An 18,585-nucleotide genomic window follows, 5' to 3' on the forward strand; every position below is an offset into this window, starting at 1 on the left:
GCCAGAGTTAAAACCCTTTCACCTGTAAAGGGTTAAGAAGCTAAAGATAACCTCACTGGCACCTGACCAAAATGACCAGTGAGGAGACAAGATACTTTCAAAGCTGGAGGGGGGAGGGAACAAAGAGTTCTCTCTGTCTGTGTGTGGCTTTTGCCGGGACCAGAGCAGGAATGCAGGTCAGAACTCCTGTAAAGGGTTAATTAAGCAATCTAGCTAGAAATGTGTTAGATTTCCTTTTGTTAAATGGCTGGTAAAATAGGTTGTGCTGAATGGAATGTATATTCCTGTTTTTGTGTCTTTTTGTAACTTAAGGTTTAGCCTAGAGGGATTCTCTATGTTTTGAAGCTGGTTACCCTGTAAGGTATTTACCATCCGGATTTTACAGAGGTGATTCTTTTATTTTTTCTTTAATTAAAATTCTTTTTAAGAACCTGATTGCTTTTTCCTTGTTCTTAAGATCCAAGGGTTTGGGCCTGTGTTCACCTATGCAAATTGGTGAGGATTTTTATCAAGCCTTCCCCAGGAAAGGGGGTGTAGGGCTTGCGGGGAAAGACGTTTCCAAGCGGGCTCTTTCCCTGTTATACTTGTTAGACGCTTGGTGGTGGCAGCAAAAAAGTCCAGGGACAAAAGGTAAAATAGTTTGTACCTTGGGGAAGTTTTAACCTAAGCTGGTAAAAATAAGATTAGGGGATTTTTCATGCAGGTCCCCACATCTGTACCCTAGAGTTCAGAGTGGGGAAGGAACCTTGACAGGTGCCTTAATACTTTTGAGGATCTGGGCCTTAGAAAATAGAGCCACCAATGTCCCTTTAGTTAGGGCACTCATGTGGGACACCCAAGTTCAAGTCCCTGCTTTGCCTGATTCAGAGCAAGGGTTTGAATCTGGGTCTACATCTTAGGTGAGTACACTAACCACTGGATGATACTGGGCAATTCTCTCTCCTCACAAAAGAAAAAGAAAAATTCAGAAGTTCGCGTTTGTCTTCCATAAGAATGGAAACCAAAGTCAAAGCCTCAACTTTTCTTGTGAAACAGAATTTTTGTTTTCTGGTCACCCTTAAGCCTTCCCTCACCTGAGTGCAGAGAAAATGTGGTGACTTGCTTGCTTAATGGGGAAAAACAGAAAGACCCCATCACTGTTCCTGTTGTTCATCCACTAAATATGCAAAATGGTGACTCTTCACTACAGAACTAGAGTGGGAAGAGGATGGCAGATGATTGAGTGAGGCAGTTATCCAAAAAAAAAAGCACCTATTTATCGGCTCTCATGTTTTGTAGAGCCCTAATTATCAGCTCTCAAGTTTTATGAGCCCTAATTATCAGCTCTCAAGTTTTGAGATTTAATTGTTGGCTCTCATGCTTGGTAAGCCCTAAACTCTTTAAAATATTTTTCTTTTCTCCATTTGCTTTAAGATTTCTCCCAGCTTAGAAACCAAGTGAAACTGAGGAACGCTGCTGTTTGTTTTTTTAAAGCAAATTAAATTAATCTAATTTTGTCCTGTTTATTTTCTATCTTGAGGCTTGGGGGAATCTTCCTTCTCACCACCCTTACAAGATAATTTCTCACAGGTATTTGTGAATATGAAACTTACAGCAGGGCTTATATCTTGGTAGAATTTTAAATTTGCTGTCTCTTAGCAATTTGGAATGCAGCGGTCAGGACCTATGATGCCTGGTTAATAGGCAAAGAGAAAAAGGATGGGAAAATATGAAAGAAAAGTCCAAGAAGAGCTAGAGAAAACATTTGGATTGCTAACCAGTGTTAAGAAGAAAACCGAGCAGAACATATTTTTTTGGAGCAAGCTCTTCACTTAGACTATAAAGTTTGCATCCGCACTTAACCCGCTTACAAATGTCCAAAATCAAATTTGAATTAGTGCAGGGAATTCTAGTTTGCCACAAGAACTGAGAAAACATGGCAAATCCTGTGAGATGGAAGCACCTATGATAGAATGTGTTAGCTGTAAAATAGTTCAGCTTGAAAGACCTTGAGAGACCTGTTCAGTCTAGGCAGAGCAGGGAATAGATTTTATCAAGGCATGGGCCAGACTCTGTCCTGCCGTATGGATGTGCATGGTGTGGGGAGGGCACAAAATGCGGATCCCTTCCCCCCACCCTCCTGGTCAGTTGATGGCCAGAACCTGCTTAGGGAGTGTAGTACTTTCTGCTGATCAACACTTTCACTACCTGCCTAAATTGGATCAGGGCCATTGCTCCATCTCGCCCTCTGCATGGACAACATAGCTGGCTGGATGCAGCATGCGCTATCTTCTTGGCAGGAGAGGACCTACCACTGCAGCACACATTTCTCAAGAGCTCCCAGCATCAGTTCTTGCCAAGTCAGGCAGAACTACTGTAGGGAGAATCGGCTGTGGCCCCTCTATACCCCACCTGAGGGTGCCCAGAGCAGACTCTTGACCTAAAGGTGTGCTACACCATAACCCTAGTCCATGTTCCTATACATCCTTCCCCCACTGCAACTACCATCCACCCATACAAAACTCAAGCACATGCTTGTTTGTGTTTTGAACCCATACTTGTTTGCACAGCTAGGGGTCTGGGTTAAAGACCAAGCTGTGCTTTAGTTCAGATTGGGATCCACCAACTATGCAGTGAGGATGCAGGTAAGCTCATCTGAGTCTCCAATGACCTTCCAACAATTCACTCTGAGTAACAGACAAGTTCTCCAGCAATTGACTGGGAAAGATTCCTAGAGCATCTCAGCACAAAGACCCAGGGGATATGCATGTGAGCAAGTGCAGAAATAGTGAGGACACAGGTGTCACAGGGTGGGATTTACTGTGGGAACACTCATACTAGAATGAGGCTCAACCAAGTGCCCAGACCAAGTGCCAATCACCCAGGCCAACTGCAGCATAGAGACACCCTACATGGGTTGGTTGACTACTCCCTAACGAACAGTAGGCATGGCGATTGGTGGTATATCATATTTACCTACTGCAAGCTGTTCAATCATTTACTTTAAAACATTTATTTCAAGGAAACATGCTATATTGTATTGTAAATTATGTTATCTGACACATGTTATGAATTTTCAGTTGACATACTAGAACAGTGGGATCTTTTAGCTTGTGGTCATGATTCAAGAAGTAATTCATACCTTTTTTAATAGACTTTACTGGTAAAAAGGGAAAGACATGAAACTCCAGTAAAGCATATTGCACCATGGTTCCACCATTTAGGCAGACTCCTAGTTAAGGACAAAATCCTTGCCTAGCAAATGCCAACTTAAAGGACCATTCAGTTTGAAGAGAGAATTCTAGACTGGCTATGGTGGAGATTTCATTTGATCAATGAAATCTCCAAAGGCAATGAGGGAAAGTAGCAGTCACCAGCCTGCCTTCCGACAAACCTTCAGTCCTCTCTTCCCCAGATTAAAAAGCAGATAAAAAATGGTTCAGGACCATGTTGTGGTCTCATCCTCTTCCCTACTGCAACTCCATTGGGGGAGGCATACTGCAGCCCTGGGTGGGGGCACCATATTTATGCAAACTATTGAGCCGAGCTTCTTGGGGAAAGAGAAGGAAAATGTATAAACTTTGTTTCCACCCATTTATTTTTGAAATTTGAAAGGTTTTTATTTTGAAATTCAAAAACCGTTGAGCAGCGCTGCAGCTGTCTGTAAAACGGAGGGAGAATGACAATATTGTCAACATTTAACCACCTCTTCTCTTGATGCTCATGAGCCCTAAATAACCATGGAAGCACAGCCTCGGATTTGGACCCCATCATTATTTCCACTTACATAGAGATGTGGGTGTGTGTTTCGGTGTCCATCTGTGTGTGGATTCCTTGAAAACTATAATAAGTATTTTTCAAGCTAGTGAAAACCCAGACTATTAGCGTGCTAGTATTTTTGCTGCCCTTAGCTGAAAAATAGATTTTGTTTTTCAGCCTGCATAAGTATGTGGCAATAGAAAGTTGGCTAACTTCAATAAAGCGCATTTCAAATCTAAATCTAGACATCTGGGACTTTTTTTTTTTTTTTTACACACACACAATCTCTGCACTCTCTGGGTGTTTGGACCAATAGCTTATACTCATCCATGTATGTACTGTGTGTCAGAGAGGGATAGTATACTCAGTATAATGATGGTGTTTATCTTCATTGTACTGGTTTCACAATACCATGTGCGTGCATCAGATGGAAAGCAAGTTGTTTACATGAAAACATTGTTGCAATACCTATTAATCTAATGCATTGTTTTTATAAGCAATGTTATTCCAAGGCAGTCATCACATATGTGTGACTCAGGTATATAGCTCATATCTGGGTCACGCATACATGTGTTAAGTGATTTGGACCCAGCATTTTCAGCCAGTGAGCAATCAACATTTCCAGAATAAGAAGTCTTCATCCCAGCAGAGGCATACAAAACAATATACCAGAGCAGTGTCCAGGTCATATGCCTCCAAACAATGCAAATTCACATCCTAACTCTTAGGCATTTCATATTCCCCTGTCTTGCCTGGAGCAGTCAGTTACTTGGAAGCATTTAACATATTTTAACGTTCAGCCACACAGCACTCTGACCTGCAATATTGCTATGGACAATACTGTACATAACACATTCTCAAGTAAACCAGTGCATGAATAATCTTCTAATCAAACATCCATAATGCTTTCTAGGAAAAAAATTGTTAAGTAGCAGAACAGCTAAACTCTGCAATTGTAGATCTTCACTGTGTGCATAGTTTATCATAGCTTTCAATTAAAAAATAATGTCCTGTTATTTCCTCTTCCATTGATAAAAGATTTCTGACTGGTTGTTATCATTCCATAGGTGCCAGTAGTTCTTAACAAGGCTTCCTCTGTATTTTAAATCTCACTCATTTCTTGTGTTTGTGACAAAGATGGCATGAGTGATCAGATTTTGATTATTTGGCTATGTGATACTCTATGGCATCAGTCTTGCAGCTGGGCATATGCCAATTTCAGTGCTTGGTTCAGGGGGGTGGGTTGCCACAACTGATGTCCGGGGCTTAAGTAAGACTTCAGTGGTGCATCGGATCTGTGCTGGTCCTCTGCACAGAGAATTTCACTCTGTATGCACAAAGCAGCCACTCATTTATTTCTTTGAACGAAATTAGAGTAGCTTGAATATCCTGTGATGCGAAAGCATCCATCCTTGATTATGTTCCATGGCAATGGCAAAACTCCCATTGACTTCAGTGCGGCCAGGATTCACTTCATGTTTATCATCATCTACTTTTGTCACTAATCCCACACAGACCAAGAGCCATGGTTTTATAGCATACCCCACTAATGAACCTTCACCACTTCATCTAGCCATTTTGACTGGCTGTGTTTTGTGGTCAGATCCAGTGTGCTGCTTAGCACTGTGGAGACAACACACTCTGAATTTTAAAATGTCCTGTGTTTGCCCACTATTTAAATAGACAACGTAAAGCCAGGGCTAGAAATGATTGGCCTACAAAAATATAAAATATGCTAAAAGCCTGAACTCATTAATTCTCACTAAACCTCTCCTCTATTGAGTAATGCCTCCGAGTTTAACAAGAGCCATAAGTTAATAGTTGCAGTTGCAATTCAAATGTAGTTGATTGGAGACGTAATAGACCTTTCTTCTTACATTTGTTTTGCTTCCCCGGGGCTTGTTTTCTTTAAAGTACAGATTGACAGTCAAACATGTAATTAGTTATGATGAGTTTAGCAGGCAGCAGAGTACCCTTCTCTGTTCTGTTTTCTGAGAGTTGCTTTATTTCTATAGCGATAAAGTGTAGAAGAGATGTTTGTCACTCTTTGGATTTTCTCCTTTATCCTCCTATCTCCTTCTCTTCTTTGTTCTAGCTTTCTCTTGAAATAGCCCTAATTCTTGGAAGTTTTCTGTCGTAGATACAGAGAGACGCCTATCTTAATTTACAAGTAACAGGCTAAAGCATGTGAAAAGAAGCCGTTTTCACTGTCAGCAAGCGGTTCAACACCTATCCAGTCTTTAATTACTAAAATATACTTCTCTTCACTACCCCACACAAGAACCTACAGGGCAACACATGCCAAGGAACATGAACATTCAGGACTATTTTAAGCAGTAGCAAATAAAGATGCTGCAAAGGCAGCACATATGAAACTGTGCTTGTGTAATGCCGACAGACCCCGGTCGTTGGTGGGCAGGATCAAACCGGGGACCGCTGGAGCTTAGTGCATGAGCCTCTACTGCATGAGCTAAAAGCCAACTTCCTGTTAGCTGAGGCTGTAGAGCAGGCTCCTTTTATTTCTCTCTCTACGTGGTCTCAGTGCCACTACATGGGACAGAACACCACCCCCAGGAGATGTGTGGTTACACTTGCATGGGTAATCTCATTAGCTGCTTACATGTTTAAGTGTTTGCAGGATGAGGCTCAAAATCAGCAAAGGATTGTGGGCCAGGTTCTCATTTACACTAAGGCCCCTTTACGCCACTGTGGTAGCACAAAGGGGCCTTAAATGGGAATGCATGTAATTTACATTCACTTTAAGGCCCTTTGATAGTGTCAGAGCAATGCAAATGGACCTTAGTGTAAAAGAGAACCTGGCCCTGTATTGTGTAAGGCCAGTCAGCTCTAAGTCCAGATATTGCTTCATTTCCCTTAGCATACAGTGATGAGAATTCAAAGTATGATGCAGCAGCACACACGCTCCCCCTGGGCTGTAGGAGGAATTTTGTCTGCCTGCTTCACGTGCCTGGGAGAGCTTACTTGGGCTTTCAAATTCTGCATCATATCCTCATACATGCTGTGGTTAAAAAGCCCAGGTTAGCTCCCTGTTTCCATACAAAATGTCCTCAGAGGTAATAAACAGCAAGGAAGGAAAATGCCAAAACAACATTTACACAGAAATGTTTTGCAGAGTAATACATTTCTAGTCGATTTTTGTGATGTGTTAATAATATTGTAACACTCCTTATATTATGAATTAACCTAGTGACATGTATTACTGATACAATTCCTATTTTACAGACTGGGGAAACCTGGGAACAAGGGGGAGTCAGGACCAGATTTGCAAAAGTGAGCTCTTATTTTGGGTGTCTCAGCATTTTTGGTGCCCTTTTGAGACATCTTGGGCCTGATTTTTATTTATTTGTTTTTTTGTAGTGCTGCAACTCCATTTGGCTTCCATTCCTCTGAAAGCAGGTCCTAGATTCCTAAAATAGGGTGCCCAAAGTTAGAAACCATTTTTGAAGCTGTGGCCCTACGTGATTTGGTTTTTACAGGAAGTCTGTGACAGCTGGGAAAAGCTTTCATTTCTACAACCTTCTGATCCGGTGCCTTCACTGTAAAACCATAATTCCTTAAAAGTAATACTTTACACTTTAACCCATCTCCATACATTTTGCAATAAGAACTCGTAAATAACACCTTAATAAGATATTGCGCAATTCATGTTTTGAAGCCTATATCACTCAGGAAGCCTTTTTAAAATTTCATTATGCAGTATAAAGCATTCACTTGACTGCACTACTTAGCGGTAACCTTAACTAATGCATGATAAAATACCGTAACTGCATATATAGATTAGGGCAAGATGTATAATAATGACCCCCAAGGTAACAGTGAATGGAGATGACAGGTAATGAAGCAAAAGACCCTCAACCCATCTGGTAGTTGAACCTAAAATAATTCTGTTTTAATAGTTCTCTGTCAGCTCAAATGTATCAGATACTCTCTTGGCATCTGACAAAGAAAGAAAGGTTATTGAAAGGTAAATTACAAAATGCCAAGGAGCTTTTCCCAAGAAACCACCTGTTCCACTTGCGACAAGATTGTGCAAGCGTTGTGTTTTGCTTTCTGGTGCCTCAGGGAAGATATTCACTAATATTTCTAAAGCAAATTGTAGGCCAAATCAACAATCAGCAGATTGGTAGCTATAGCCTTTGGAGCAATGAATTGGCTGGTGAAATATATATTTAATCAATGAGCAACTTTGGGAGGTGCAAGTAGAGGTTTCCAGTGATTATAACAATAACAAAACTGCCCAGAAGGTGTAACAAACATTGAAATATAGCATGGCAGCTCCTATACCTTTGCTGAGGAAGAGAGCCTAAAGTGAATATCTCCAAATCATGGGCAGAACTGTAAAGTTGCTGATTTTGCAGACATTTGTTCCTCAGCTTGATACGTTAATATATATTGTTTAACATGATAATGTTGCAAGCTGTTTTGTGGGTTGGAAGCCAGCTGCATTTGATTGATGCCAGGAATGGAAGTTTTTATAAAATGACACTGAATTAGAAGAAGTCAGTTTATGAGTCTGGGGAAATGAATCTTTTATGAAGAATAAAACTTTATGATGAAGGAGTAATGCCAAAGATGTATGTATCTTAAATTAAATTTGTTGGCACTGAAGTCTACGCTATAGATCCTCTTGAAATACTAGCAGCAGTACGTGTGCCCAAACCAGAACCACTGATCTTCACATCTTTGCATCTCTAGGAAATGCAGATCTGAATTTGATCTTTTTGACTGGGGTCCAATCTTTAACTTATTATAAAGCACAAATATATAACAGTGACTGTGTTTAACTCTTAATTTAAAGCAGCTGTGTTGTTTGAGGAAGGAAATGCAACCACTTGCCTGCTATTTTTGTAAAACATTTAGATTTCATTTTTTAAAATGGCTTTGAATATATACTAGCTACTACTGTGCTCTTAGTGTGCATGTGTGAAATGTGCAGCAATGAGCTTTCATGTTAGTTTTGGTATATATTTGAACACAGGCCATTTTTAGTTAGGCTAGACAAGCCTTTTTCACACTCAGATTGGTCCCATTGGAAGAGCTACTCTTCTCTTTGTGCAGTGGGATTCCACAGCTCTTCTGACAGAGGGCGCTAGGGGATCTTGGATCTAAAGAGTTGCTTTTCTCTGTGTGTATATGTGTATGAACAAGTGACAGGTATCACAACAATGTTCAGGCACTGATGATTTGTAATGACATAAGTAGTATGAGATATTACTGAACCTCAGAAAACCTCATCCGTTTACGTTTATTTTCTCTTTGGTTATAGAGACTCATAGACGTAGAGTTACTTGTGCCTTATGTGGCATGGACACCTTAGAAATAGCGAAGGCAGAAAAAAATGGACCTGCTTCTCCACCTATATTAAGCATCCACACCTATACAGAGTGACTGCCAAATGCTACCATATGGAACTAGTAACTTTTGTACAGTGGAAATTACTTCACAATATATTGTTTCTATCCATGCCTTTCAAGATCATGCATAGCAAATAGCAATGTTCACAAAAAGGGTTAGAGTACCATCGCTCCTAGGGCCTGGTCTACACTGGGGTGGGGAGGGGAAATCGATCTAAGTTACGCAACTTCAGCTACGTGAAGTTGACGTACTTAGATCTACTTACCATGGTGTCTTCACTGCGGTAAGTCGACGGCTGACGCTCTCCCATCGACTCCACCTATGCCTCTCTCCCTGGTGGAGTACCGGAGTCAACGGGAGATTACTCGGCGGTCAATTTATCGCATCTAGACTATACACAATAAATCGACCCCTGCTGGATCAATCGCTGCCTGTCGATCCAGCGGGTAATATAGACAAGCCCTTAGTATCACATGAGTTTCATGCCACTCTGACTGAAAATCTTGAGGACCCTTCCAGCCTTACATTTCTATGATTCGATGAGGGCTTGACTACCTGGAGACTTAATGCACATCAAGCTAGGGTGTGAAGGTACAGCTCATTACAGGTCTGCCATGCACTAAGTAACCGTTTGGATTCTGCTACCGCAATCCAAAAGTTGCTCAGTTTGCATTGATGTGCTGCTGTTTGAAACAGCAGTAGGTCAAAGCACACTACAAACTTTTAGTGTGCAGTAGCAGGGTCCATGCGGCCAGTAAGCATGCAGCAGGCTTGTGAGCTTTAGATGTATACCCTGGCTTGCTGTGCACTAAACCTCCATGTTGAGCAAGCCTTGATTCCACCCATGAAAATTAATCCAGACTAGGGTCAGGTGTGAATTCAAAGCAGATTAACTATTCCTGATTAACTCCTTCTGTGGACGCTCTTATTCTAAATCAGCTTAATTCACATCCCAAATGGATTCATCTAATTCAGAATAAGGCAATTTTATTCCATTCTAAGAGTTCCACACACGGAGTTAATCAGGAATAGCTATTCCAGAATAGCTCCCCATGTTGACAAGGCCTTAGAAATCAAACAGAAAGTACAAAGGCTACTGCATTTATGGGTGGATGTAACATTACAGCACACCGTGAAACAAACACTGCAACTCTCTTGGTCAAATGTGCTTTTTTCTCCCGCTTCTCTTTTGTTGTATTTCTCAGAGCACAAAACAGAGCCTTTTGTTGTAGTGACCTTGAAAATAAGTTCTCCAAGGTTTTGCTTCATTGCCACTTCAGGCAATTACCCCCCCCCCCCTTGAGAAATATAACAGATCTGACAGCATGTTGGTTTCGTGCACCAGTGATTAAAGGTCAGACAGCTCTGAGAGAAGAAAGTTACCCCTTGACGCCTTGCTATGTTTCCCAGTATTGCAAAATGTAATAGGGGGATCTGATTATTAGTGGTTGGGTTTGCGATGACTGGGAGAACCACAGGGTGAATTACCTGCTGCATGCATGCAAAGATTGCAGGCCTCTTGAGACATCTAAATAGACTTATGTGCAGTATTGGGAAGGAACTAGTATTGGTGGTACATGTGGGTACCAGTGACATAGAGAAAGGCAGGAGATTGGTCCTGGAGGCCAAACTGAGGCTGCTAGGTAAGAGATTAAAGTCCAGAACCTCAATGGTAGCATTCTCCGTAATGCTTCTCCTTCCATGTACAGGACCAATTAGACAGGCAGACCTACAGAGTTTCAATGCATGGATGAGACAATGGTGATGGGAGGAGGGATTTATTTATTTATATTAGGAACTGGGGAATTTTTTGGGAAAGGAGGACACTGTTCTGTACATTCTGAGGGTATCTTCTGAGGCTACATCATACAATCACTTGCAAAGCTTGCCCCTCAGCACCCATTATCTTTGGAGAGGGGCTGACATAATTTCCCCTCTCTCAACTCATCAGTGGGACACCACTGGCCGGTTCTTCACAACTGGCATCCACACAAGGGCAACAAATAGGACAACTTCCTGCCCATCACTCTCTAGCATCCTGGAAGACTCTTCTTGAGAGGGAGATGCATGTGCATACCTCATCATTAAGGAGCAATGGGACTGAGAAAGAGTTCTGAGACTAGGCCTCTCCAGTCATTGGTCCACTAGTGAGAACATGATTTGCAGAACATCACTATATGGTATCTTGTCTACAGCTGTGCAAAAAATGATTTTTTTCCATTTGTTGGCTGAACCAAAATATTGAAAGAAAATATGTCATTTTTGGATTGACTCAAAATGAAAACTTTCCAGTTTACTTGGTAAAACCAAAAAAAGGAAACAAAAAATAAGTTTTGGGTCAGACATTTAGTTTGATCCAAAATAAAATATTTTGTTCTATTTGAGGTATTTTGAACTGCTTGTTTTTATTAAAATCCAGAGGAAAGACCATTTCCAGAACACCAGGAGGAGGTGGTGGCCCCTTTAGTTCAGAGGATAGACCACTCACTAGGGATCTGAGACACCTGGGTTCAAGTCCCCCCTCCGCCTGGTTTGGAGTAGGATTTTGAATTTGGAATCATTGTGAACAGCAGCAGAACAGCTTCAAAAGGAGAGACTGAGAAAGGCTCACCCCAGAATAGTTCAGGATAGTGCCCTAACCACTGCAATGTAAAAAATTGGAGTGAGGGCAAATCCATGTCAAATTAACAAATAGTTCTGATCAACTCAAAGCTCAGAAGCCTGAGTACTAAAGAGTTTTGAAACCCTTCTCTCATTTAAGTATTGCATTTTTTATTTTCCTATTTTTTCTTTCATCTGTTATTAGCTGGAAGACATCCTAGACTCTAATTTCTTTATTTTCATAGTGTGAAAGTGAAAAAGTGATTATATGCAAGCATGTGGGTGTGACCACCTATGGTGGGCCTGACACCGCACCGGCCCTTTGTGGCAGGGGCAGAGTGGGGTGTCAGAACCTTGCCACTCCCAAATTCACGTGTTCGCCTCTCTGTGCGCGGTCGGTTGCGGCTTAATGGCCTCCTTCCACCCAATCGCCCGTTGGTCAGGTTAGTGCGGCCTAGTGGCTGGAGTCCAGGTTACTCGCCCCAAGTGTCAGGGCAGTGTGGTCCAATGGCAAGGGTCCATATAAATCACTCCCCGCATTGGAGCAGTGCAGTCTAATGGCCAGAGTCCATACAATCCTCTTCGCAAGTGGGGTAGTGTGGCCTAGTGACTGGCACCCATGTAACTCTCCCCAAGTGTCAGGGCAGTGTAGCCCAATGGTCAACATCCATATAATCCCCCTCTCAGACAGGGTAGCATGGCCTAGCGGCCAGATTCCATAGGATTCACACGGTGTGGTGCAGGGGAGTGGTAGGGGGACCCGGGCCCATCCTCTCCACTGGGTCCTAATCCAGGGCCCTGGTAGTGGCAAGCTCCCCTTGCCATCAGCTCGGTGGGGATCTGCCCATAACACGCAGAGTTTCTGTGCGGCTCCAATGCCATTTGCCTCTAAAGTTCCACGGATCACTTCCTACCATAAACACCGGGTTCTCCGCTTTGGGGGGTCCTCCGGGCTGTTCCTCTCCAGTGACGAACTCCGTCTGGGCATCAGGGTGCGCCCTGGCTTGGCTGGCCTCTGGATCCTGGTGTGCAGGCTGTCCCTCTTCAGGAGCTGGTGGTACACCTCCTTCCCCTCCTGCAGTCAGCCCAGACTGAGCAGCTCTGCAGGCTTTTATACGGGCTCTCCAGTTGAAGCATCCCCAGCAGAGCCTCAGGGGCATGGCTTCTTCTGCTAGGAGGGAAGGGTTAACCCCTGCGGTACCAGTCTGGGGCCACTCTGCCCCGTCCCACCACCCATGAAAGCCACCTGGGGAAGATGCCATGTTTGGTTTAGATACACTTGTCTGCTGCAGGGTAGACACATGTGCCTGTTGTTACCAACCTAGAAATCAGTAGCCCGAGGAGAAGTAAACTGACAGACTAAATAGCAGGTGAAATTCTTTATTGGTTTTCCTGAGCTGATGCTGGATTACAGCTTAGTGATGCTCACACATGGAACCAGAGGAGCTTTATGCATTCTTGTCACATAGTCTACACTGGTAACCACGTTATATTGTTTGTCCACCTTCTCTTTAGGAAGCACTGTGATGCGCATGATGGCCTTTGATGCTGATGACCCTGGTACAGACAATGCTCTTTTGAGGTATAATATCCTTAAGCAGACTCCTGACAAACCATCTCCAAATATGTTCTTCATTGATCCAGAGAAAGGAGACATTGTCACAGTGGTATCACCTGCATTGTTGGACCGTGAGGTAAGTGAATAATTTATCTATGTAAATATATATACTGTCCTTCCATCCATGTGGGCCTCTTCAACATAGCAGCTGAGCATACTTGTTGATAGTATTTTTATGTTACATAAACAGAGGCTCAGAAATGTTCAGATGTTGAAATTTGCGCAATGAAGCACTGTATTGTAGAGCTTTCCATTTGACGTTGGTGTCAGAGTTTGTATACCATGCCCATCATTTGCGAATCTGGTACCACAGGGTTGATAGACAATGCATTTGGCATTGGATTCGGAGGAATTTTTCATTGCATAACACTGGACATAAAATCACTGGAATGAATAAACTTTTAGAACTTGAAACAGCAGTTGTCTGCTGGTTTGGAACAAAAGGCAGACATGATTTCCTATCTGACCTTTTATGAAATTGTGCTGGGTGTTAGTCTGGCTCTTTAAATACCCACTGGTCTTAAAGGGAGTTTCCTGGCCTGTGGGGACAAAGTTAATTGAGTAATGCTTAGTTCTTATAATCAAAAAACAAAAACCAGTCCCTTCCTGCAAGCCAGAAGGAATTTTAAAGAGCCAGACTGTCTCTACATTTAGTGGTAAAGGAGAGCAATTCAGCAATTATATCTATATATTTGGAATGTGTAACTGATGTTTAACATTGTGAAAGTCCAGATTTTTCGGGCAGCTACATCACCTGGAGCAACTCCACTGACAACCCTTTTTTCTGGTATTGCTGAGAGTAGAATCCTCTGTCCCGCAGAAGCAAATGCTAATATTTGCAAAAGTTTCCTTTTTAACCACAGGGTCTCCAGTTCAAAACCTTGTTATTGTTTTCTGAAGTCAGGCTCTGCATTTTTTATTCCTAATACGTAAACAACCTCAAGATAAAACCAATTTACTGGAAATTGAAAAATCAATGGAAGGTGATGAACAACCCTACCTTGCCTAGTATGCGCCAAAGGTCAGTGGTAATACATGAAATAATGATGCTATTTACATACAAGAAATCTGTCTGAGATTGAACTGTTATTGCTACTGCACAGTGTGTGCTGAAAGCAAGACTTGATCTCCCCAGGATTTCCTATTAACTGTTGATTTGATACTTTTGTGTGGAAAGTAGGGTGGCATCATTTAATCTCGCCAAAATTGCAAAAGTGGTTTTTGTTGCTACTGCTTGTGTTGAAAGCATTATACAGCTATAATTGGAACTGTGCAGACCTTTAGCACTGAAACCCAGTGTTATCTGGGTTCAAATGTGTGCTATAATTAACTTTTAGCTGAGAATATGGGCTAACCCAGGTCCCTTCCATTTCTACCATACCAAGCTCTCCCTCTCTCACAGGCTCTGACCCCCAGTGACTTGCCTTCATGTGTCTTTTGGGGCGACACAGTGGCCTGCAATCTCGCCTTTCCTTCCAGAGTCTTCCTGGCAGTAAACTAGCCCACTTACCCATCATGCCACCTGGCACTTTTGTAGTCATCCAGCAGTTCTGCTGCTCCTATCCAGCATCTTCTAGGGACCAATAAGTAGGCCCGCTGCCTCCCCTGAGCCTGGATTCACTTCATCAGAGGAACTTGGGAGCCTGACTGCAATCCATTCATAGGCAAAGGCTTGTAATAGCCCTGGAAAATTAGGTTCAGGAGAGGTACTATCTTCCTATGTATTTATACAGCACCTAACACAGTGGGGTCCCCATCCTGAGTGCTGGTGGCCTTTAGGCACTATCATAATACAAATAATTATAAGTGGGCATGGTTATGCCAACTCTTCCCCTTCTATAATGTCAAGTCACAGTAAAAGGAACTCCTATCTCTCATCACAATACTATTTTAGGGTGTCTCAGGCTCCAGACTGGGGGATTAGCAGAGGCCCAGGGTGAGACTGGAGTAGCATATCTCAGTGCCACTGCTGCTTAATAATGAGGCATACACATGCATTTCGCTCCCAGGAAGTCTTCCAGGATGCTGGAGAGGGATGGGCAGGAAGCAGTCCTATTTGCTGCCCCTATGTGGTGCTAGCTGTGAATAGGGTGACCAGATAGTGAGTGTGAAAAATCGGGACTGGGTGGAAGGCAGGGGGGTATAATAGGTGCCTATATAAGACAAAGCCCTGAATATTGGGACTGTCCCTATAAAATTGGGACATCAGGTCACTTTAGTTGTGAAGAATGGGTCAAAGATCCCCGCACTCATGATTTGAGGGAGAGGAAATTGAGCCCGCCCCTCTCCAAAGATTATGGGTGCTGAGAGGCAGGGTTTGCAAGTGACTATATGATGTAGTCTCAGAAGATAACCCCAGAATGTACAGAAGGAAGTCCTGCAGGGAAGTTTCTTGTTGAAACTGACACACAGTGTCCAAGCTTGCACAGCCTCCAAGTTTCAGGTGAACCATGAAACCAGACAAATTGAGCCAGCTGTTTCTGACCACCAAAATTACAGCAGTTTCATGTGAGCCCTAGTTGCAATCAGCCCAATCGGTCTTATTTACCAGTCCTTTTTTATTACTGTATATTTTCTCTTGAAACACAAAAACAATTGCCAATCAAGCGGGTATTATCCTTAGTTATTCTGTGTACGTTCACTGAATAACAAGGGAACCAACTGAGGAAACTGTGGCTATGTTTAAGGTGAAACATATCAGGTAGGCTAAACATGGAAGGCCAAAAAAATCTGGCTCTTATTATTCAAATGTGAATGAACTGGAAGTTGATATGATAAGTGTTAAAGTGATAATCAAAGTTAGTCCATGTTTTCTAGCTCTTTTATTCATTTTAGTCATTCAGTAGCTGCAGATGCTTATGTGAAGCCTTCCCCTTGACTTGAGCTAAATTGACAGAATGTAAATTGCTACTTTTTTATTTCAAGTTTAGTTTCTTTCATGTTTGTGTATCATAGGGAAGCTGCAAATATTGCCCAAGAGGGAGTATTGAGATGGAGAGGTACAAGGCATCTGGCAGTTTTTGATTTCCCTTTTGAACATAAGCAGCAACCCATATTATTTCTTCATGCTTTTATATTTTAAGAAGAGCTGCTCTGAGTCATTTCTATGCAGAAATTCAAGATCTAGGTACTAACCCCCAACCAACCAAAATCATCAGAGCTAGGTAGCTCAGACTTTACACATGAGTAAACACACCCAGGTGAAGGACTGGTTGTTCCGAATGGAAAGACAAATGTTGAGGTTATTGTTTTTAATGAGATTAAGACCAACCCTCCCTCCCCCCCTCTGCCCACATATATTTGGTAACTCTCTAGGAAGTAAAAGAAATATTTAAAGGGACATTTATTTGACTAAAAAAAATATATGTAACTTGCTTTTTGTGAGCCTCAACCTACCATCTGCACCTCCCACGCAATTGAGCAGTTTTTATGTCTAACCACACTTGCCTCTAAATGAAGACCAGTTAAGATAAATTCCTAAGAACCTTCAGAATCTTGATTCCTTGGACTGCCTTTAAATACCTTACAACTGGAAAACCTGCCCTTATATTAGAGTGTGAACAAAGGTAGGTGAGAAGGAACATTAAGTGTCCTCTTCTGAAGATGAGCAATTCTGGGATCAGTTATCAGGAAGAATTTGTTCAGTCACATTATCGTTGTCAAGTGTGCAGTAGCCACAGTGTTCCCTTCTTCCGCTACCTGGGGGGAAAGGAGATCTGAGGCCACTGTGAGCCGAGTTTTCCTGCACTACCTGTCTGCTTTTAGAACACCAGGCTGGCTACAAAGGTGCTGACTCCGTGGGTGCTTCAGGGCTGAGCACCTGTGGAACAAAAATTAGCGTGTGCTTAGCACCCGCTGGCAGCCAAGCTTCCCCTCCCCCCACCGCCTCCCCACAACTGTTCCATGGCATGCAGAATGCACTGGGAGGCAGGGAGTAGGTGGGGATGGGGTGCGCTCAGGGGAGAGAGTGAGATGAGGCGGGGCAGGGTGGAGTGGGGGTGGGAAGAGGGAGGGGAGATGGAGCTTGAGGGAAGGTGTGGAATGGGGGAGGGAAGAGGCAGGGTGCGGGCTTGGAGGAAGAGGTGGAGTGCTGGCGGGTCTGGGGGGTAGTGGGGGAGTTGAGTACCCCCCCGGATAGAGAGGAAGTCTACATCTATGATAGCCTCAATCTTCAGAAAATATTGAAAATATGACACAATAGTAACTAAATATTGTAGTATTAAACAGTATCATATGCCAGAATTTAGGGCCAGATCAAACTCCTGTAGTAGTTGATGGGAGTTTTTCCCATTGACTTCAGTGTGAGTTGGACTGGGCTCCTGCCTAGTTTGCCTAAATACTGTTTGTCAGATAATTTTTTTCTGTTTTGTATTAGGGGGAGTTAGAATATAGCAGTATAACACCCCCGCCACTAAGTTCAGGCCTGGATATGTACTAGAGCTGGGGATTTATTTTTGAGAAATAGTTTATTTGCCAAAAAACGCAGTTTCAGCTCAGCCAAATCTATTTGTGAATTCATGTCAAATTCCGCCAATAGATTCATGTCCCCAGCCTCTCCCACAAAGGATTTTTTAAAAAAGTCAAAACCTTTCCTTCTGACATTTTTTAAATGAAACATTTTAACTTTTCATTTTTAAATGAGGTTTCGGTTAGAAATGTAGGTAGATTTATTTAAAAACCAGAGATAAGCTCTCAAAAATGAAACACAATGTTTTGTCTCAGGTAGAAAAAAATGATGAGTTTAAAGCATTTTTTTTAATGATGAGAAAAAATAATTTTCCATTTCTGGGTGGCACTAAAAAAATGTTTTCAGATTATTTGGTTTGACCACTGAGCTGAAAAAAACCCCTGTGATTCACTCATCTGTAATGTGAACTGCAGTGAAATTCTAACTGCAAAGTTCAAAGCAGATTAGGACCCAAAGTTTCAGCTTGGACCTGTTTCTGTAACACATGGCCACGTGCAAAAAATAATGATAGAAAAGGTTATTTTCTTCAGTTTACAGGGAAAATGACAATAAGGCATATATAGTAAGCTGAAAGGTCCAATCTGGCAAACAGCTGAGCACTTTAAACTCCCATTCACTTTTGGGGATGGGAGTTGAAGGTGCTTAGCAACTCAGAGGAAGTGTTCAGCAATTTCAAAAATGATTATGCCCTAAATCTATCAACATTTATATTATTTATGTATTTTTGAGTTTCCAAATTGTTTCCAAAAGTGCATGTTCCTCAGAGTTTGCAGCAAACTCTAAT

General features: G+C 42.3%; 1 protein-coding gene across 1 annotated transcript in view; it reads left to right on the forward strand.

Annotated features, from left to right (window-relative positions):
• CDH13 (cadherin 13) overlaps nucleotides 1-18,585 on the forward strand; it is a 778,625-nt gene that overhangs the window by 533,190 nt on the left and 226,850 nt on the right. The window contains exon 7 of the mRNA XM_048817138.2: nucleotides 13,231-13,409. Coding sequence (XP_048673095.2) covers nucleotides 13,231-13,409 — 179 coding nt within the window. The remainder of the gene's footprint in view (nucleotides 1-13,230; nucleotides 13,410-18,585) is intronic.

The sequence above is a fragment of the Caretta caretta genome, chromosome 12 (genome assembly GCF_965140235.1).
Source record: "Caretta caretta isolate rCarCar2 chromosome 12, rCarCar1.hap1, whole genome shotgun sequence".
Classification (NCBI taxonomy): Eukaryota; Metazoa; Chordata; order Testudines; family Cheloniidae; genus Caretta; species Caretta caretta.